The following is a 22,790-nucleotide window of genomic DNA, read 5'->3' as shown; positions in this document are numbered from 1 at the left end:
TCAATGGCCAGAACAGCAGGGAGCAGGCAAGGCTTAGTCAGAGTCACAGGCAGGGGTCAAGGCCAGCGGCAAGAATCGTAGTCGGTGTCACAGGCAGGGGTCCAGGGCACCAGGGCAGGCGGCAAGAATCGTAGTCGGTGTCACAGGCGGGGTCAGAGAGCAAGGAATCTACAGGGACAGAGACTATGGCAGGGACAGACAGGGAACAAGCCTAATTGCAGCAAGGACCTTTATTCACAAGTACAGGAACAGGAATCAGGAACAAACTGTGGCAGAGAAGTCCAGGGAACACAAAGCAAAGGCAAAGAGGAACAGAAGACAGGAAACGATAAAGGCAGGCAGGACAGAGGACAGGAGAATCAAGAGGAGACACAGAGGAAAACCCAGAGCAGACAGAAAACAGCAGCCCACCCGGTGGACAGACAAAGGAACTGTGGCTGGGAGCAGGACGGCCATTAAGAACCAACAGCTGTTTGGAGAAAAGTAATTTTAATTATTTTAGGTTGGGAAATACATGACTTTAGCCACACTTCACATTTCGCCAATGTCACTGTGCTATGGAGAAGCCAGTAACCGATTAGTCATATTATTATTTAACAGTACCTTTTAACTAGATTATGTAGACAAGGGATTATGGCCAACACACCACCATTGCTCTGTGTTGTGAATAGAGATACCAACTTTCAAACAAGTGAAATAGGGACACTCGGGGGCTCACATAGCAAAGCTGCACACAGTAACAGGAAACTTTATCTGCAGTCTTGTTATAGAAATCTGACAGGGCGATTTGCTTGCTTTCACTGTCCCTTCCATCTCACTTTCTCCCTAATACTGTCCCATTCCATACTACAGGGGGGCTGAACTCCAGTCCTCAAGCCTCCCCCTAACAGGTAAGGTTTTCAGGATATCCCAGCTTCAGCATAGGTGACTCAATCAGTCCCTGCTTCAGCACAGGTGGCTCAATCCGGGGTTGCTACCTTCTACTGAAGGCCAACCCGGAGATTTCTTCTTTTTTTTTTTTAACTGCCGCGCTTACTTTCAGCGGCGCCCTCCCAGGATCTTCCCTCTGCAACTGTTCTCAATATGGCTGCATGGCGCCACATTTCCATGACAACTGGACACGTGACGTCAAGTTGCCATGGCAATGGGACACATAGACGCCATGCTACACTGTGACGTCATCTAGCGTCATGGCAACGGGCGTCACGTGGCGCAGTCACGTCGTGTTCCCGTTGGCATGGAAATATGGCGCCATTTGACAACGCCCGGCCATTTTGAGTAGAGTGGCAGGGGGAAGATGACGGAGCATGCCATGTCTCCGCCACCCACCCAGGGTTGCCACCACCTGGAGATTTACCAGGTAAACCCGGAGATACAAGGCCAAAACCCGTAGTCTCCAGGGGAAACCCGGAGGCAACCCTGGCTCAGTCTTCCACTGAGCCTATGATTCAGCACAGGTGTCTCAAGTAGGTATCTTCAAAACCTGACCTGTTGGGGGGGGGGAGGGACATGAAGACTGAAGTTGAGCGCCCCCTGCCATAGTAGTCCCCTACTTACCCTATTCACACGCATAGTAATACAAATTGTGCCAAAATTCATAGCATCTTGCCTTCCTAACTAGCTTGAGCTGGGACATTACTACAATTCAGGAACATGCAGCTAGATGCAGGACACGCTCCTGCTGCCTACAATCAAATTCCAATTTTTTGTAACCCAGGTCATTTTGCCTTCTATTACCATTATGTACACGACATACTGAGTTTCTCTTCTTTGTCATTTTGACATCTCCCAGCACTTCTAATAACTCTATTAGGAAAAAAAGAGACTTCTATGGCGCCTTCTATGGTGGAAAACATGGAAATGACCTTATAATCAACCAAACCCATTCCGAAGGTGATTCCTCTAGTTGAATCCTCTATAGATTTCCTCGGAAGACTGCAGCAATGCACAGCCGGTGTGATCCTCATGCATAGGAGAAATAAGAAAAAAGGACATCCTGCAATGGTGTATTAGATAACCCTTGATAATGATCAGTGGTGGACAGGGGCGGAGGCATTCAAAACCATATATTTAATATAGAGAAGACAATAAAAGATTGCCACAGCAATCTACAAATGCAAAAATAAAACAATCTACATGGATAGCACCATGAGTGGATGTTGGTTCCTCCACCGTTAAGAAAAATTGAAATCATACTTATGACGGGTTGGTTGGACTTGCGCCTTGTAGGTAGCACTCTTGGGATGTTTTTCTCCCTGGTTGTTAGCTCGATGCAGCTGTAGGCGTCTCAGGTGGGCTGCGTAGTTCTGACTCGTCACTGCCCGGTCTTCTCCGATTACGTCACTCTCAGCTGTTCGTCTACTACGGGATCTCTCTGGTGCACAGTAATAACCCTACGCGTTTCAAGACGTATACAAGCGTCTCTTCCTCAGTGGTGATGGGGATATTCACCCCTGACGAAGAGACGCTTGTATACGTCTTGAAACGCATAGGGTTATTACTGTGCACCAGAATGGATCCCATAGCTGACGAACAGCTGAGAGTGACGTAATCGGAGAAGACCGGGCAGTAACGAGTCGGAGGAGTCGGAACTGCGCAGTCCACCTGAGATGCCTACAGCTGCATCATGCTTACAACCGGGGAGAAAAAGATCCCAAGAGTGCTACCTAAAAGTTGCAAGTCCAACGGACCTGTCATAAGTAGGATTTCAATTTTTCCTAATGGTGGAGGAACCAACATCCACTCATCCATGCAGATTGTTTTATTTTTGCATTTGTAGATTGCTGTGGCAATCTTTTATTGTCTTCTCTATATTAAATACATGGTTTTTGAACGCCTCCGCCCCTGTCCACCACTGATCATTATCAAGGGTAATCTAATACACCATTGCAGGATGCCCTGTTTTTCTTATTTCTCCTATGCATGAGGATCACACTGGGTGTGCATTGCTGCAGTCTTCCGAGGAAATCTATAGAGGATTCAACTAGAGGAATGACATTCGGAATAGGTTTTGCTGATTTTAAGGTAATTTCCATTTTTTCCACCCAGGCGCCATAGAAGTCTCTTTTTTTCCCTATAGACTTATCTGGTTGCAAGAGAACCAGTGAGACTTTTTAGGCAGCAGCTGGACTTTATAAACATTGGGACTCAATTGCCATTATATATAATATTATATGTAATAATTGTGCACATTCACTTATATTATTAATTGCTATTTATTAGAATTTTTTTATATGTTCACTTATGGTGTCACGTGTCACTAGCGCTAGTTTCACTAATTATTTTTCACTTCTAATAATTCCTCAAATATTTGAAATGCTGGAAACGAGCACACATATAATGAGTTTTTCTTTCCTTCAGGAGGCATACACTGCCTTTTATAAGATAGATAGTAACCGTGATGGTATAGTCACAATGCATGACTTCCGAAGCCTCCTGGAAAGCTTTATGTTCATCATCACGCAGAAGGAGTATGAACGATTACTGCACATTTTAGGCCTGCACCTGAGTTCTACTCTAAACTACATGGAATTCCTTCATTTATTACAAAAACAGGAAAAGGATGAATGTCCTCCCTGGCTAAATTCCTTGTACAGGTACATGGTATTCATTACTTGTATGTCAAATATGATTTGTTTCCTTCCATTGCACGGATATCACCATGTGTCTATTCTTCTTGCTTCACAGAACACTGAGGTGTCACCATTGGTGTGTCCCATAGGAAGGGATAGATACAATGTTAATAGATTGTTACACTCTTGTCTGTTATTTTACTGGCTGCTTATCAACCTGTCTGAAAAATACGTTTGCTTTTTATTCCACTCAGTGCCGTCTTAACGCATGGACACGCTGGGCAGTTGCCGTGGTCCTCACGAGCATAGGGGCCCCATGCTAATCTATGCACAGACCAGAATTTAACACTAATTTTCCGATCACCCGCCTCAACATTCAAATCTCCCGCTAACTCGGTAGAAGGAGGAAAATTACGACTTGTAGCGGAGAGTTGGCGGGGCCCAGTGCACTGCTTTGCCCGGGGGCCTATATGCTGTTACGACGGCCCTGATTCCACTCGATCCTAAAATAGAGATGATGTAAAAGTGCTTAAAATGCAACAAGGCGTAGTAAATATGGCCCAATGTTCATCCCAAGCCAATAGGCAAGTCGTTCATTTCTGAACGTTTACGGGCTCTTCCATTGTCTGCCATATGGGAGTCACTAGGTTAAAGTTCACACGGAAGGAATATGGTTCTCGGGTTCATTTTCCAACCTACTTATTTATGGGCAAGAGAAAAATCCCCCATTTTTGACAAATTACTTTTTTCGGAAACATTGAAAAGCAGGAAATAAAATATTGTATAAAACATTATATGGAAGTTTAAAACTTAGCAGCTGGATTTTGTGATTCCTTCTCTGAATTGGATCTTGCAGACTTTATGCTGAGAATACTCATTTACAGGTAAATGGTTCCTATTTACAAGTACAACTTTAAAGCGTCCGTCTGTGCTTCTTCTTGAACATTTTTTGGGGAGTAGGGTGTATTTTTTTATACTACCTGAACTGGGACAGTCCACAGTGCCCTGACCTCCAGAATCCCACTGATTCCAGAGATACTGGCAGTTTTGTGGACACAATATCGGGAGATATTGTGACTTTCCATTGGTGAACCCCGTTTCCATATTTGCCGTTTGTTTGTGTCAAACAGTGGCACAAAAATAACGACAAAGATCTCAGGATCCAGGGGGTCACCCAGATGTCTGGTTTAGAGATCAGCTCCACGAGATTTCCCGTTCAAGTACATGTAAAAAAAAAACGAGGACTGCTGCTTTAAAGCCTCATTTAGATCAGGGGTGTTCAGCTCCAGTCCTCAAGACACCCCGACAGGTCAGGTTGTCAGGATATCTAAGCTTCAGCACGGGGGGCTCAATCCTGTGCTGAAGCAGGGACTGATTGAGCCACCTGTGCTGAAGCAGGGATTGATTGAGCCACCTGTGCTGAAGCAGGGATATCCTGAAAACCTGACCTGCGGAGGGTCTTTAGGACTGGAGTTAATCACCCCTGATTTAGATCTACATTTTAGCATATCATTGACATAGATAGAAGTCAGCATTATGAATCATATAATGTCCTAATTTAATTATTGTTGAATAATCCACACACGGGTTTTTACAGATTAGTGTTATTATTCCTTTATATTTATGTTCATATGCATCAAGGGTACATATTGGGTTATTGTGCAATGGGATATTATTGGAGGTAGTAATATTTTAGTGCAGTCTATTACAATCATGCTACTTAAACCAGGGTGGTTGTAACCACTTATTGTAGTTTGAAATCATTTTCAAAACGGCTATTACCGGGGAATGAATAATAGTTTGCCGTTACATTCCCCGCAGGGTAATAAAACATAAATATATAAAATGTATGAAATCGCATATATACGGGAGTCATTTTGGCATACTCCCGCACATTAGCTTCTCTTTGGGAAGCTGCTAGGTGTATAAAAAAAAAAAACAGTCTCGTTATTTCTCAAAGGCCAAAAGAGACCCTGGAATGTGCGGACCTAGCGTGTGAACAAGCTCATTACTATCTAGTCACGAAAGCACGAGGCAGGTGGCATGACCTGGCAAAGGTAAGACACGTTTAGCGATCAACAACACTGATTATTATATATTATTATATTATGTATTATTATTATAACGTTGTATTGTTATAACGTTCCAATTATGTAGCACAACTTTCTGCAATTGTATAATATTGAGTATTAAAGGAGCAATCCAAGCCGTTTTTTTTTTTTTTTACATAGGACAGAAGCAGGGGCGTGTCCCCATTAATCTCAGTTCTGGGGACCCTCTGCTTCCAGAGATATTTACCTCCGGTATCTCCAGCAAGTTTAAAGCTCCGGTGTCACGCGGGCCAATAGGAAGCCGCACCGGATGACTTCACGGTTTCCTATTGGCCCGCAGGGCGTGGGAGCTTTCAAAAGCGGCCATTATGTGAACCCTGGTTGTCGAGCCGGAGCGGCTACCGGCACCCCCGACTGAGGTAAGTATCTCTGGAAGCAGGGGCCCCCGGAGCTGAAATGAGTTAGGTTCAGCTCCGGAAACACCCGGCTTCAATCTTATCAAATAAAATTAAAGATAATGAAAAACAAAAATATGGCTGGCTTGGATTGCCGCTTTTTAATACAATTTAGCTATAAGAGCTCAAGTCTAGAAATGTGAAACAACATTTGCCATTTTTTTTTTAGCGGGAATTGTGGGGGGAAACAGCAAAGTTTGCTCTAAAAAAATTAGCAGGGTCATATTGGGTGATTTGCAGATTTAAAACGGGCAATCTGCTGATTTCAAATGGGTCCATCTGACTTATTGACAGTGTTACATACTTTATAACCGGTTTCAGCGTAAATTAGTTTTAGTATTGTTTCATGAATAATTCTGGCCCCAAAAAATGGGAAACGACCCTAAACCCCACACAAGCAGCCCTGTTTTTCTGCCGTTTGTAATGGGTTACACGTGTTCTGTTGCAGACATTCTGTGAAATTGACCGCCAAGGAAACGGCATCGTACAGAGCAAAGATTTGAGAAATGTTTTGTTCCGATTTTCACTTCCAATTACCCCAAAAGAATTTGAAAAGCTTTGGAAAAGGTAAGTAATTTACTCTGACAAAAAGGTCATTTCTCTTTTAATCTTCAAACACGCAGGCCATTGTGCACAGTGCTACCAAACCACTTCCCCGTGCCGGAGAAGGCTGAAGTCCCATTCATTTGAATCGAGAAGCAGATTCATAACATGCAGAGGCCCAGATACGCTAAGCTCTGTTATATCAGTAAATAACGTCAGGTTACCTAAAATAGTATATAACAAAAGACAGGAAGTGCCACATCCAATGTGACAAATTATATAGTTAAATACAGTACTTATGTTTTACTTTTGTGAGGGTCATTTAGGTCAATGTTTTGGTCAACGCATTTTAAGCTGCAAACCCCGCCACGGTATCCCGTCTTCTACAAACCCCGCCACGGTATCCCCTCTTCTGCAAACCCCGCCACGTTATCCCCTCTTCTACAAACCCCGCCACGTTATCCCCTCTTCTACAAACCCCGCCATGGTAACCCCTCTTCTGCAAACCCCGCCACGGTATCCCCTCTTCTGCAAACCCCGCCACGGTATCCCCTCTTCTGCAAACCCTGCCACGGTATCCCGTCTCCTGCAAACCCCGCCACGGTATCCCGTCTTCTGCAAACCCTGCCACGGTATCCCCTCTTCTACAAACCCCGCCACGGTATCCCCTCTCCTGCAAACCCCGCCACGGTATCCCGTCTCCTGCAAACCCTGCCACGGTATCCCGTCTTCTGCAAACCCCGCCACGGTATCCCGTCTTCTGCAAACCCCGCCACGATATCCCCTCTTCTACAAACCCCGCCACGGTATCCCCTCTTCTGCAAACCCCGCCACGGTATCCCGTCTTCTGCAAACCCCGCCATGGTATCCCCTCTTCTGCAAACCCCGCCACGGTATCCCCTCTTCTGCAAACCCCGCCATGGTATCCCCTCTTCTGCAAACCCCGCCACGGTATCCCCTCTTCTGCAAACCCTGCCACGGTATCCCCTCTTCTACAAACCCCGCCACGGTATCCCCTCTTCTGCAAACCCTGCCATGGTATCCCCTCTTCTGCAAACCCCGCCACGGTATCCCCTCTTCTGCAAACCCCGCCACGGTATCCAGTCTCCTGCAAACCCCGCCACGGTATCCCCTCTCCTGCAAATCCCGCCACGGTATCCCGTCTTCTGCAAACCCGCCACGGTATCCCCTCTTCTGCAAACCCCGCCACGGTATCCCCTCTTCTGCAAACCCCGCCACGGTATCCCCTTTTCTGCAAACCCCGCCACGGTATCCCCTTTTCTGCAAATCCCGCCACGGTATCCCCTCTTCTGCAAACCCCGCCACGGTATCCCCTCTTCTGCAAACCCCGCCACGGTATCCCCCTTTTCTGCAAACCCCGCCACGGTATCCCCTCTTCTGCAAACCCCGCCACGTATCCCCTTCTCCTGCAAACCCCGCCACGGTATCCCGTCTCCTGCAAACCCCGCCACGTATCCCCGTCTCCTGCAAACCACGCCACGGTATCACCTCTTCTGCAAACCCCGCCACGGTATCCCGTCTCCTGCAAACCCCACCACAGTATCCCCTCTTCTGCAAACCCCGCCACGGTATCCCGTCTCCTGCAAACCCCGTCACGGTATCCCCTCTTCTGCAAACCCCGCCACGGTATCCCCTCTTCTGCAAACCCCGCCACGGTATCCCTTCTCCTGCAAACCCCGCCACGGTATCCCGTCTCCTGCAAAACCCGCCACGGTATCCCCGTCTCCTGCAAACCCCGCCACGGTATCCCCTCTTCTGCAAACCCCGCCACGGTATCCCGTCTCCTGCAAACCCCGCCACGGTATCCCGTCTCCTGCAAACCCCGCCACGGTATCCCCTCTTCTGCAAACCCCGCCACGGTATCCCGTCTCCTGCAAACCCCATCACGGTATCCCGTCTCCTGCAAACCCCGCCACAGTATCCCGTCTTCTGCAAACCCAGCCACGGTATCCCGTCTCCTGCAAACCCCGCCACGGTACCCCGTCTTCTGCAAACCCCGCCACGGTGTCCCGTCTTCTGCAAACCCCGCCACGGTATCCCCTCTTCTGCAAACCCCGCCACGGTATCCCGTCTCCTGCAAAACCCGCCACGGTATCCCCGTCTCCTGCAAACCCCGCCACGGTATCCCCTCTTCTGCAAACCCCGCCACGGTATCCCGTCTCCTGCAAACCCCGCCACGGTATCCCGTCTCCTGCAAAACCCGCCACGGTATCCCGTCTCCTGCAAACCTCGCCACGGTAAATTGTCTCCTGCAAACCCCGCCACGGTATCCCGTCTTCTGTAAACCCCGCCACGGTATCCCGTCTTCTGCAAACCCCGCCACGGTATCCCGTCTCCTGCAAACCCCGCCACGGTATCCCCTCTTCTGCAAACCCCGCCACGGTATCCCCTCTTCTGCAAACCCCGCCACGGTATCCCGTCTTCTGCAAACCCCTCCACGGTATCCCGTCTCCTGCAAACCCCGCCACGGTATACCGTCTCCTGCAAACCCCGCCACGGTATCCCATCTTCTGCAAACCCCGCCACGGTATCCCGTCTTCTGCAAACCCTGCCACGGTATCCCCTCTTCTGCAAACCCCGCCACGGTATCCCGTCTCCTGCAAAACCCGCCACGGTATCCCCGTCTCCTGCAAACCCCGCCACGGTATCCCCTCTTCTGCAAACCCCGCCACGGTATCCCGTCTCCTGCAAACCCCGCCACGGTATCCCGTCTCCTGCAAAACCCGCCACGGTATCCCGTCTCCTGCAAACCTCGCCACGGTAAATTGTCTCCTGCAAACCCCGCCACGGTATCCCGTCTTCTGTAAACCCCGCCACGGTATCCCGTCTTCTGCAAACCCCGCCACGGTATCCCGTCTCCTGCAAACCCCGCCACGGTATCCCCTCTTCTGCAAACCCCGCCACGGTATCCCCTCTTCTGCAAACCCCGCCACGGTATCCCGTCTTCTGCAAACCCCTCCACGGTATCCCGTCTCCTGCAAACCCCGCCACGGTATCCCGTCTCCTTCAAACCCCATCACGGTATCCCGTCTCCTGCAAACCCCGCCACAGTATCCCGTCTTCTGCAAACCCCGCCACGGTATCCCGTCTCCTTCAAACCCCATCACGGTATCCCGTCTCCTGCAAACCCCGCCACGGTATCCCGTCTTCTGCAAACCCAGCCACGGTATCCCGTCTCCTGCAAACCCCGCCACGGTATCCCGTCTTCTGCAAACCCTGCCACGGTGTCCCGTCTTCTGCAAACCCCGCCACGGTATCCCCTCTTCTGCAAACCCCGCCACGGTATCCCGTCTTCTGCAAACCCCGCCACGGTATCCCGTCTCCTGCAAACCCCGCCACAGTATCCCGTCTTCTGCAAACCCCGCCACGGTACCCCGTCTCCTGCAAACCCCGCCACGGTATCCCCTCTTCTGCAAACCCTGCCACGTTTCCCCGTCTCCTGCAAACCCCGCCACGGTATCCCCTCTTCTACAAACCCCTCCACAGTATCCCCTCTTCTGCAAACCCCGCCACGTTTCCCCCTCTCCTGCAAGTCCTACCACTTCTGCACTCTCAGAAAGCTCTCCTAACCTCTGTAATGGGGGGAAAGCTGTCTCCATAGCCCGCTCATTCACAGGTGCACAACCAGACCTGCCATTCAAAAGGTGGGATGAGGGAGTTTAACACCAGGGAGGAGGCGCACAAACCTCCAAACTGTTTCCCAATAGAAATGTAAAGACACACAGCCCCGGCAATCTCAGAACCCAAACCCACCACATTCTATCTATCTGTGTCAAAAAGGAGCGCTACTGAGATTGTGACCTGTATATAACAAAAGACAAAAAGCCTTGATGTTACATTCTGTAACGGTGTTCCCCCCCCCAATCGCACAGGGTGTGTGTGGTGCATACCTGCTGGTAACAAGAGGGCTGAGTCGTCCGTGATGACTTTGGGACACAGGATCAGGCTTCTGGGGTCCATACCCCACATAATACTTAGCAGTGCAGCGCCTCCATCTGCCGTAGGCTCCAGGGATGTATGGAGATGATCTCCCACGGTAGAACTTGTACCTCTCCCCCAGTTAGATCCCACACCATATGCTTAATTAGTTGGTATTCCACCCACTAGTGTTCCAGTCGTATACAAGAAAAGTTTCATATATTCCATTGGGAGACTAAGATAATGCGAGGATTAGACTGGCTGCGTTTATAGTACTGGCTACAGCGACGGCGACGGCTTGCAGCCGCAAAGCAACTCAATGTAGTCAGTAGCGACCGGCCATAGTGGGCGCGACGGCGACGTGTGATGTCACAGCGGCCAAAATCGCTGTAGTCAAAAGAATTACAGCCGCACCACGTGACTGGCAGCTGCCAATCACATAGCCCCTTGCCGCTTGCGGCATCGCACACCAGTGTGCAACTTTGGCGCCGGTTAGCGTCGCTGTAGCCAGTACTATAAACACAGCCTTACATATAAAGTGCATTGAGAAACATGTTTGATACTGGCTACTGCTGCTTCAGCTCACACAGCCTCCTCTCATCCCCACCCCCCCCCCACCCCAATACATGAGTAGACACAAGAGGGGCAGAAATGATGCAGTGTACTTTGATAGATTAAAGAGGCAGTCCGCACAGCACTTTATTAAAAAAATAATAATATATATATATACAGTACCGCCTTTAATTGCCTTTGTTGAAAACGAATGACCTAAACTGCCAATTGATTAATTCTCCCGTGATCGATAAGCAAAAATCCTGCTTCCCAGGGTTCACTAAATGGCCGCCTTTCAGCTTCAAATCAATCCTTCAGTCAGTGTAACACAGCAGCTACAATGTATCCTTATATTACTTGGGTAACATTATCTATTGTTACAGTTTGCAGCTCAAACTGCTGTGAATATTGGCAAGAAATGATCCCAAACAGGAAAGTGTTAGGCCGAGTCCACGGTCCCTGCTGGCGTGCTGAGGCGCGCTGAGGCGCAGGGAAAGCGGGTGCTTTCCCTGGCCTTGCGGTTGCTTACCGCAAGCGCTCTCAGCAGCCGTCAGGGGGCGGTCCGGGGGCGGGCGCGTCACTGGCCGGGGGCGGGCCAGTGACGTCACGGAGCTGGTTCGCCCTCATTGGGCGAACCGCTCACGTGACCGGCCTGTCTCGCCGGCAAGCGGGGGAATTTTAAATTCCCCCAAGACCTGCGCTTCCGCAAGCGCGCGTAAGCGCAGGTGAGCCCCTACTAAAGCCGCTCTAATTGCGGCTGTAGGGGCTCAGTGCTGAGCGGGAGCGCGCCTCAGCGCGCTTCCGCCAGCAAGCAAGTAACATGGCCGAGGCCTTACAAAGACCTTGCACTGCTGAGGTTGTGTGCTAAAGCCTGCTGTAGGCATCAAAGGGTGCGCAGTGTATTACAACTCATTAAAAATGGCATTAAGTTGAATTTAAAAAAATGATTTTATCTAATACTACAGAACTGATTTATTAGAGAAAACAAACACATGTAGGATATTGCCTGGATTGAGCCACCTGTGCTGAAGCAGGGATATCCTGAAAACCTGTCCTGCTGGGGGCCCCTGAGGACTTGAGTTGGCCACTCCTGTGCCAACACATGAATGTGTACATAGGCACTCCAGCTCTGGATATGGGTTACATTGATGTGTTAGCTCCTTTTTTTTTATTGCAAATATATTGCATAGCATATTTATTACAAGTACATTTCAACCTAATAAAATCATACGTCTCCAAAGAGATTGCAGTTATTTTCTTTGGTAAATTGTTTTACTATAAAACATATTAATCCAATTAAATAACTTATTTACTTATAAGTTATCCTGATAAGTGATGTTCATGATGTTGCTCTGGATCAAATAATAATAATGTAGGAAGTTAACTTATTTTTCAGAAGAGCGTAGAAAGAGTATGAAAAATAAAGTCATACTGTATGGTGCATTCAATCACAACACACAGCATGACCTAATTAGCACTTGTTAATTTATTTCTGGGAAGCCATTGTATTCTCAGCTCCAGCTTTTCTTCGGAAAGCATTAATTGTTTTAGTGGTACATCCACTGGCGTTGGAATAATTCTGCAGTTTATAGTTCCTATTTGTTATCAGTGTATGGTGTTGACACAATGTTCTGCACTCTACAAACTGTTTAAAGGGGTAATCCTACGTAGGTGGGGAATGGAGCCAGCATCCCCCGCCGAGCTTCCACTGCCGGCGCGCGCCGGTGCTCTCTGATGTCAGCGCGCCAGAAGTAAGCTTGACCCAGCTTCCGCCGTGCACTGACGTCAGAGAGCCCCGTCACGCGCCGGCAGTGAATGCTCGGCGGCGTGGGGTCAGAGAAAGAAAGAGGCTTTATAGGCACCTGAGAGTCGGAGCCCGGCCGCGACTGGCAGCAGGGCCTGGCCAGAGGTCGGGGAAATGTGCAGTGCCGGCCGGCCCCCCGCAACCAGCGGGCCCGGGACACCAACCCCGGCAGACCCCCCCCCCCTGTTGGCGGCTCTGGGAAGTCGCGACAGATTACGTTGTGGCTTCAAATTGGCTCCCGTGCCACAAGAGATGTAAGCGTCCCTTTCCTTCACCCAGCTGGGGATGTTACCAACACCACTTACGGAAATATCTCTGGAAGCAGGGGTCCCCGAAGCTGAAATAACGGGGTTCAGCTCAGTAGACGCCCAGCTTCCCGCCTATGAAAAAGAAAAAACCCTGGGCGGAACTGCTTCTTTAAACAAGGGAATGGAAGGGTAATTTCTACAGATATACAGTTAGGTCCGGAAATAATTGGACACTGATACAAGTTTTGTTATTTCAGCTGTGTACCAAAACAAATTCAAGTTACAGTTAAATAATGAATATGGGCTTAAAGTGCAGTCTATCCACTTTAATTTGAGGCTATTCACATCCAAATTGGAGGAAGGGTTTAGGAATTACGTCTCTTTAATATGTATCCCCCTCTTTTTCAAGGTACCAAAAGTAATTGGACAATTGACTCAAAAGCTGTTTCATGGACAGGTGTCGGCTATTCCTTCATTAATTCATCCTCAATTAAGCAGGTAAAAGGTCTGGAGTTGATTCCAGGTGTGGCATTTGCATTTGGAAGCTGTTGCTGTGAACTCACAACATGCGGTCAAAGGAGCTCTCAATGCAAGTGAAACAGGGCAGCCTTAGGCTGCAAAAAAAAAGAAACCCATCAGAGAGATAGCAGGAACATTAGGAGTGGCCAAATCTGCAGCTTGGTACATTCTGAGAAAAAAAGAACGCACTGGTGAGCTCTGCAGCACAAAAAGGCCTGGACGTCCACAGAAGACAACAATGGTGGATGATCGTAGGATCCTTTCCATGGTAAAGAAAAACCCCTTCACAACATCCAGCCAAGTGAAGAACACTCTACAGGAGGTAGGCATATCGTTATCCAAGTCTACCATAATGAGAAGACTGCATGAGAGCAAATACAGAGGGTTCACCCCAAGGTGCAAACCATTCATAAGCCTCAAGAATAGAAAGGCCAGATTTGACTTTGCCAAACAATATCTAAAAAAGCCATCCCAGTTCTGGAACAGCATTCTTTGGACAGATGAAACTAAGATCAATCTGTACCAGAATGATGGGAAGAAAAAAGTATGGAGAAGGCTTGGAACAGCTCATGATCCGAAGCATACCATATCATCTGTAAAACACGGTGTAGGCAGTGTGATGGCATGGGCATGCATGGCGTACAATGGCACTGGGTTACTAGTATTTAATGATGATGTGACAGAAGACAGAAGCAGCCGGATGAATTCTGAAATGTATAGGGATATATTGTCTGCTCAGATTCAGCCAAATTCAGTGAAGTTGATTGGACGGCACTTCACTTTACAGATGGACAATGACCAAAACATACTGCAAAAGCAACCCAGGAGTTTTTTAAGGCAAAGAAGTGGAATATTCTGCAATGGCCGAGTCAATCACCTGATCTCAACCCGATCGAGCAAGCATTTCACTTGCTGAAGATAAAACTTAAGGCAGAAAGACCCACGAACAAACAACAACTGAAGACAGCTGCAGTAAAGGCCTGGCAAAGCATTACCAAGGGGGAAACCCAGCGTTTGGTGATGTCCATGCGCTCCAGACTTCAAGCAGTCATTGCCTGCAAAGGATTCTCAACAAAGTATTACAAATTAACATTTTATTTATGATTGTGTTAATTTGTCCAATTACATTTGAGCCCCTGAAATAAGGGGACTGTGTATGAAAATAGTTGAAATTCCTAAACGTTTCATACGATATTTTTGTTCAACCCCTTGAATTAAAGCTGAAAGTCTGCACTTCTATTGCATCTCGGTTGTTTCATTTCAAATCCATTGTGGTTGTGTACAGAGCCAAAATTATGAAAATTGTGTCAGTGTCCAATTATTTCCGGACCTAACTGTATCTGCAATCATTGAAGAGAGTTATCTGAGGGTTGGTGGGTACACACCAGGAAGTGTTAATAATATAGCAGTGTAAGTGTATGGAGGCAGAGATGCCTTTAGCTGTACGATATAGTCACTAGGGATGTGTTAAACCTGTCTCAGTTTATTTTGCAAAAAAAAAAAATTCCCATTAATTTTTTAGGAAATTTGCAAGTGAATGATGGCTATTTATTGATTAACAGATTTAAAATGAGTAATTCCACAATTTATTTAATAAATCTAAAATCACTTGTGAGCACATTCACAAGTCTCAGACAGGTCTGTTTCCCCGTTATTTCCTAGGACACAAAGCTTCGACTGCAGCCAGGGATTCTGGGAAACGACATGCAAATGAACACACGGTGTCACCTTTTGCTTCAAATCCATTTTAACATGGACCCCTTGTGCCTGCCGCGTTACACAGCTATTCAGCACAGCCTGGGTTAAAGTGCATACATTTATACATTCATAAAATTGGTGTAATTCACCTAAGTTTTATAAGAAAAATCAGTATACTCGCCAATATTTGCCATCCATTTTTACGGAAGTAGGAACTAAGATGCTAAGTAAGATATTTACTTGCGTGGGGCAATGTATAAAGAATATTATTTTTTGAAAATGAACTGAAAGAGCCACCGACACCCCTCCCCCCCGCCTCCACCTTTATTTCCATCCCCTTGCGCCATTTTTTCCTTAGTGCAAAAAGAGTTGACGGACGATCCGCACAAAACATGCAAATCAGTGTTTTGTACAGTGGTGCACGAATTTATTACCCTTCCGCCTGTGTCTTTTACGGTAACATTGCTTTTACAGGAGCAACACTATTTACATAGGCGACGTTCAATATCTTGGCAAATTAGCTGCAACTGGCCAGAATTCACCCCGTTTGCGAACGTGCACAATGGTTTCGCGTGTCTCTTATACTCACAAATGTAAGAGAAGGAAAAAAAAGAAGAAAGCGCGGTTAATTCATCAGCGTGAAGGGAAATGGGCCAACACTGGAGGGAAAAAAATGTTGAAAGGCTACATTGTGTGCTTTGTGCAGTTTTGACGATATGGTCAGTGACACGTGCAGAAGAGCACCCGGCCTAGTACTTTACTAGGTAGGATGCTATTAAGGGGAGAATGCTATCGGCGTTGGCAGCAGCATACAGGTAGGTGGGGTATGAAGTCGGCATTATCATATAGGAGCAGCTAGAGAGTAGAGATCAGATATAAAGCCAAGACGTGGTTGGAGGTGGGCAATATACCGATATGATAGTAATATTGCGATAATAATGACATTTTGTAGTGTCGTGGTATTGCAATCAGCAATGGGAGTGTTTGACAGGAGGGAACCAGAAGCCATACAGCTTGTAGGTATCTTTTCTCCCCTGCCATTTGCACTTTTTTGTCTAACTGTTTTTGTTGGATAACGCTATGGCCAGTATTTTAAAAGGTAAATATTTTATAAAATAGATGTTCCCCTCTATTATTATAGGTATGATCCAGAGGGAAAAGGCTACCTCACTCATCAGGAATTCCTTCAGAAGCTGGGAGTGAATTTGGCATCTGGTGATTGTGGTCCAAGTAGACGTATTGTAGAAGACGACCATACATGTATACCGAAACATTACAGCAAGCAGCAGAAAACTCAAGAGGAGATGCATGAATTCCAGAAGCACCAAACCAACGCTCTGGACATCAAGGCTATTGAGCAGCAGATCAAGTAAGACAAAGCGAGGGCACCACCGCAAATGTATTTTTATTTAGAATTTTTTTTACCAGGAAGTAATACATTGAGAGTTACCTCACGTTTTCAAAGATGCCCTGGGCATAGTTATGATTACAATACTGTACATGGTTACATTAAAAGAACAGGGTTATACGTTTCATATTTTATGGACAGTTACAGACCAGATGAAAATGTGAGACAGCTTTAGTTTTGAAAGAACGTAGACAGGTGGCGGCTGTGAGAGTCTCCGGTAGATTGTTCCAGTTTTGGGGTGCACGGTAAGAGGAGGAGGAGCGTCCGGATACTCTGTTGAACCTCTGGACCATGAGCAATCTTTTGGAGAATGATCTCAGATGATAAATGCTACATGTGGCAGGGGTAAGGAGCTTGCTCAGATAGGCAGGTAGCTCGTCCAGAAAGTATTTGAAGGCAAGATAGGAATGTTATATGGGAATATTGGAAGAAAGAAAGGGGTGAGTTTATGTTTTCCTATGTAGACAAAACAAATTAGATCACTTACCGCCTGCTTTATGTGATATTTTGGTCCACTTATTTCTGTGATAATAGAGATAACAAATCCATGAATGGCCTACAGTTGCCCTACAGAGGCACCCGAAGTAAGGGTGAGAAGCATTACCTTTTTCTTCTGGAAGCTGCTTATGTGTTTGGATCATTTTGGTTCCGTCTGCCATTTTTTGTGCTATAACCACAATTAACCCCTCTCGCTCCTAATGGTTCATGTCACATAACCTATTAATGGTATAAAAGTATATGTATTCATAGGATTTAACTACTCACATCATCAAGGTGGATTTTCGTTTCCATTCAATTTATATTTAAAAAAAAAAAATTTCCCCCCCCCCCCTTTTTTTTTTTTTTTTTTTTTTTTTTAATTACACTTGGATTTATTTAACAATCCATTTTACGGTGAGTGGTTACAGGAACAGATCACCAGGCGCACGAATTTTTCTTTTGTTTGCTTTTTCAACCTTTTTCTTCTGCTAGTTATACTCAAGCGGCAAACAATTTATCTGTACTTCACCTTTTTTATTTTTAAAGAGCTTCGCTTTTCAACACTAGGTGATTATATGGCAAAAGGAGGTTTGAATCCACCCTCGTGTTCCTAAGGCCTTGTCCAGGGTGACGCTAAGCGGGCGCTCGTGCTGGCCGCGACAAAACACATTGCTGCAATGTGTGTGGCCAGGGTGAGCGAGCGCCTGAGCATGCACGGCACTTGCTGCTTGCAGAGGCAAGCAAATTTGATTATGCCGCTCGCTGGCACGTCACGTGAGCGGTTCTCCCAATGAGGGCAATTCAGCTCCGTGACATCATGGCCATGCACCCGACATGCCCCCCTTCCCGCATGCGCAACTAGCTGGCCATAAATCGCCCCGACCAGCAGTGCGCGTGACGTCACCGCACACGAGCGCCAGCGCGCCCGCTCCCTGCCTGGCCGCAGCCTTAGAATTCAGAGGTAGTTGTTCTTCTCCTTCTTTCAGCCGCTGTGTTTGGAGATTCTCCTCACCGCCACAGTTATCCAGTGAAGGCAGCCTCCACGGACAAGGTAAACATAGGACAAAAAGAGACACACCGAGCGCACCAAAGTTGAAGAAAAATGTAATCCACCAATACAAATAAAAGTGTAAACTTACATATAAGGTGTCAGTAGTCCAGCGGATACCCAACAGGGTATGTCCATGCTGCCCAGTTCTTGATCTAAGAGGTTAAGGGACAAAGTAGATCTTGAAGCTGTAAATCCCGCACGCTCGGATCAGCTGTAGCTCGGAGAAGATCTTCCACGTCCGGGTCTGTGAGCCCCGTAGGTGTGCAGTCAAACACGCCTGACGAAGCACTTTAATGTGTGAAACGCGTTGTGGTAGATAGTACTATACTTTGTCCTGTGGAGCTGCCTTTTGAGAGTTCGTGATCGGAAGAATTGGGAGCGGGACGTGTTTGACTGCACACATACAGGGCTCACAGACCCAGACGTGGAAGGTCTTCTCCGAGCTAGAGCTGATCCCAGCGCGCAGGATTTACAGCTTCAAGATCTACTCTGTCCCTTACCCTCGTGCATCAAGAACTGGGCAGCATGGACATACCCGGTTAGCTATCCGCTGGACTACTGAAACCTTATATGTAAGTTTACACTTCCGTTTATTTGTATTGTATTTATTGTATTGTATTTATTTTACATTTTCCTTCGACTTTGGTGCGCTCTGTGTGTTTCTTTTTGTCCTATGATTATTTAAATGCATCTGCTGGCTGTACAACTGGGGCAAAATCATTTTTTGGGTTTTGCTTTTTTAGATAAATCATGTGCTGAAGCAATTTTGAAACTGAGAAGTTGGATTAGTTGACCTCTTGACCTTTATGTGTATTTTAACCCTTTGAGTGCCACATGATATAGCCATCCCGTCATGGGGGGTCTTGCATTCCTGGGGCCTCATAACATAGTGGCTATGTCATGGGTTTCCAGCTCATTTTTGCACTCCTATGGAGTACTGAACGGGATCTGGCCAGGGCAGGAACCAAAGAGGAGGGCAACGGCGACGCAGCCATCATGTGATAGGTCCGAGGAGCAGTCATGTGATCGTGATGCGCTGGAGGGGCTGTGACACTCTTGTGTTGCTGCCCCTCCGGCACTCAAGAGGTTAAAGCAGCAATCCACGCTGAAGTTTTTTTTTAGATTATTTCCATTTTGAAATTTCCTCGCAATAATTTATGTCCAGGAGCCACAATATGGACACCGAAGTCAGCCTCACTCCAGCGGCTAATGGCAAGCCGTGACATCACTGCGTGATGACATGGCAGATTCTGATTGTTTGGGACCTCACAGCCATCTTTGTTGTTTCTTGCAAGTACTGGGGAAAGCAGTACATGATATATCTTGGCAATTTGGAGTCCCCAAAGCTTTGAGTGCTGCGGTTCAGCTCCAGAAAAACCCCTGGTTCATGTAAACTAAAAATGGTTTTGGTTGGTGAAGGGGGGTTGCTGTTTTAAACACATCTGACTAGGTCAGGGGAGTAGCCAACTCCAGTCCTCAAGGGCCACCAACAGGTCAGGTTTTCAGGATATCCCTGCTTCAGCACAGATGGCTCTGTGGTAATGACTGAGCCACTGATTAAGCCACCTGTGCTGAAGCAGGGATATCCCTAATACCTGGCCTGTTGGTGGCTCTTGAGGACTGGAGTTGGCCAGCCCTGCTCTTAATGGATACAATTAGCATACACAGTATCACAGATGAATCTCCGCACGTCTCGCTCCGCAACGTGTGTAACGTAGAAAGTTCTAACAAACAGTTTCAAACAAAACAAAAAAAAAGCTTTGAGGGAAACGTAGGCAAAGGAAATGTGTTACTGCATTCTTTATTATTTTATTGGCAACCGGTAGGTTTGATACCTTCAATTAATTCACTAGATTTGTAAAAAAAGAGGGACATCAATGTGAACAAAACCCCATGAAGAAATGAAGGGTCGGAAACAAGTAAAAAATGTGAAGAGAGCACAATGTGGATAAAAGAAAAATGGATAAAATACAAATGCGTTGTAAACTGGGCACTAGCCAACCTCGATGACAACCGTTTTCTTAAACCACCTAGTTATATACTTTGACTGTGAATCAATAAGATGTCATCAAAAATTCATGAAAAAAGGATTTCGCTTCCAGCCCCAAATCTGGCATGTTATAACAATTAGCAGCTTGTACAAATGTTTTTGGGTTAGGTTGCGCTCACTGCAGAGCCCGTTGGGTGCACTGTGCATGCTTCCATTGGCCTTCTGCCCAGTTTTCATATGACACATTGGGAAGAATAAAATGGGCCTTCTATTATTTTACCTAATCCAATTCTAATATATGGATGGATGGATCTCACGGGTACATACTAGTAATTTAGACCTGAGGTGAAAATGTAAGTGGTTGCCCAAATGTTACTTCTTATGGTATATGATTTAAGAAGTGTGATGCATCTTGGGTAGATGAGTCACTACATTTTCCTTATAATTTCATCCTTTTTTTTGTACTTATTTATTTTTAAACTTGTTCTTTATTTGAATTTTCTGTAAAAAAAAAAAAAAGGTAGGGGTTGGGGTACAGAAAGAAAAGAGGGTATCGTGTTACTTTTAGTTTACACACATTTGTATACATACATATGTAACACATTTAATAGGGTAGATATTAACGACATCACTGTTAAGACAGCGCCCAACATAATGAATACAAAAAATAACTAATAAGACTAGAATAGGAGAAAATAAATAAATGTTATTGCATGTAAAATATTTGTCCACATTTTGGGAGATAGGAGATATATATTAAAATGTATTTATTTATAAAATGTGTTACCAGGAAGTAATACATTGAGAGTTACCTCTCGTTTTCAAGTATGTCCTGGGCACAGAGTTAAGACAAATAATACATGGTTACAAATACAGTTACATAAATGAACAAGGTATACATTATATACAAGACATTGCGTGCACAGTTAAAGAAAATATATATTATGGGCGTATGAAACAGTTACAGACCAGATTAAAGTGTGAGATAGCCTTAGATTTGAAAGAACTTAAACTGGTGGTGGATGTGAGAGTCTCCGGTAGGTTGTTCCAGTTTTGGGGTGCACGGTAAGAGAAGGAGAAGCGGCCAGATACTTTGTTGAGCCTGGGACCATGAACAGTCTTTTGGACTCTGATCTCAGATAAGTGCTGCATGTGGTAGGGGTGAGGAGCTTGTTCAGATAGATGGGTAGCTTGCCCAGAAAGTATTTAAAAAGTCATACCTTGGTGGAATACGGAATACCCTGCCTTCCGCCATGGTGTTTCATACGTAATTAGAAAATAATATTGGGAACAATATTTGATCACCACTGAAAAATACATGACTAAATAAATAGAATTTTGCAGAGATATGTTCAAAATATTCAGTATCACCGAAATGACGACTTTAAGAGCCACTCCCTTTACAGCACACAGTACAAATCAGCATTGTACCAATTGTTCGGAGCAAAGTACTCATTGTGCCACTGCCTGTTTTAAATGATAATTTCCCTTAATTGTTTTTTAAATCTAGTTATGGATTTCAATTCACACGACGGCACGTAACGTTCTATCGGCCGGTAAGATTAAGGGCGGCAGTCACGGACATTTACTTCTCCGTATAGATCAGAACAAGATTCAGAGAGCGCGTGGAAAACACCGCGTGATCTGCCGTAATTTTTCAGGATACGTGCTTCTTTGGGTGGAAGTTAATCATACGATAGAGATTTTTTACCAAATGGAAGAAGAAAAAAAACAAGTAAGGCTTTAATAGTAATAATGGAAACAGACACAATAGGTGGGCAGAGTAATCCGTACCTGCTTCAGTTTCAATTCCTTTTTTTTTTATACACAAGGATTTAAAAAAAAAAAAAAAACGAGACAAGAAGATAAAGTATATCAAAACCTAACATATTGCCCAAAGTTCACCCAAGTAAATCAATTTTCTGCTGAAGCAGGGATATCCTTAAAACCTGTCCTGTTTGGTGGGCTTGAGGACTGAAGTTGAGCGCCCCTGCTCCAAGGCAGGTGTGCGCAAAATGGGGGGGGGAAAGATTTTTCTGGGGGGGGACGCAATGGTTGCAGAGATCCAGCGCGCTCTTCCCCAAGGCATTTAAATTAAATGCCGGGGCATCGCGTGAGGCCTCTGCAACTCTAAACTTACCTACACTCTGCCGGCGTCAGGACTCGTGTCCATGGCAACGCGGGGTCGTGTGACGTCGCACGCATCAAATGATGCTGCGTCACGGGACGTGACATCACATGACCCCACAGCGTCATTTGACGCCGCCTCAAGGTAACGGGGGGGGGGGACAGCCGACAACCCCCGATCGCGCATGTGCAGCCGACAACCCCCAATCGCGCATGTGCAGCCGACAAGCCCCGATCGCGCATGTGCAGCCGACAACCCCCGATCGCGCATGTGCAGCCGACAACCCCCGATCGCGCATGTGCAGCCGACAACCCCCGATCGCGCATGTGCAGCCGACAAGCCCCGATCGCGC

At 46.4% G+C, this 22,790-nt stretch overlaps 1 protein-coding gene across 3 annotated transcripts in view; it reads left to right on the top strand.

Annotated features, from left to right (window-relative positions):
* The window catches only part of EFCAB6 (EF-hand calcium binding domain 6), a 164,172-nt gene that overhangs the window by 113,849 nt on the left and 27,533 nt on the right, over nt 1-22,790 (top strand). For all 3 annotated transcript variants that reach the window (XM_075602791.1, XM_075602790.1, XM_075602789.1), the window contains exons 19-22: nt 3,361-3,596; nt 5,533-5,629; nt 6,527-6,645; nt 16,523-16,750. In XM_075602791.1, the coding sequence (XP_075458906.1) occupies nt 3,361-3,596; nt 5,533-5,629; nt 6,527-6,645; nt 16,523-16,750 (680 nt within the window). The remainder of the gene's footprint in view (nt 1-3,360; nt 3,597-5,532; nt 5,630-6,526; nt 6,646-16,522; nt 16,751-22,790) is intronic.

This window comes from Ascaphus truei, chromosome 5 (genome assembly GCF_040206685.1).
Source record: "Ascaphus truei isolate aAscTru1 chromosome 5, aAscTru1.hap1, whole genome shotgun sequence".
Lineage (NCBI taxonomy): Eukaryota > Metazoa > Chordata > Amphibia > Anura > Ascaphidae > Ascaphus > Ascaphus truei.
Note: the sequence above shows the minus strand (reverse complement) of the source record. Positions and strands in the feature narration are given on the sequence as shown.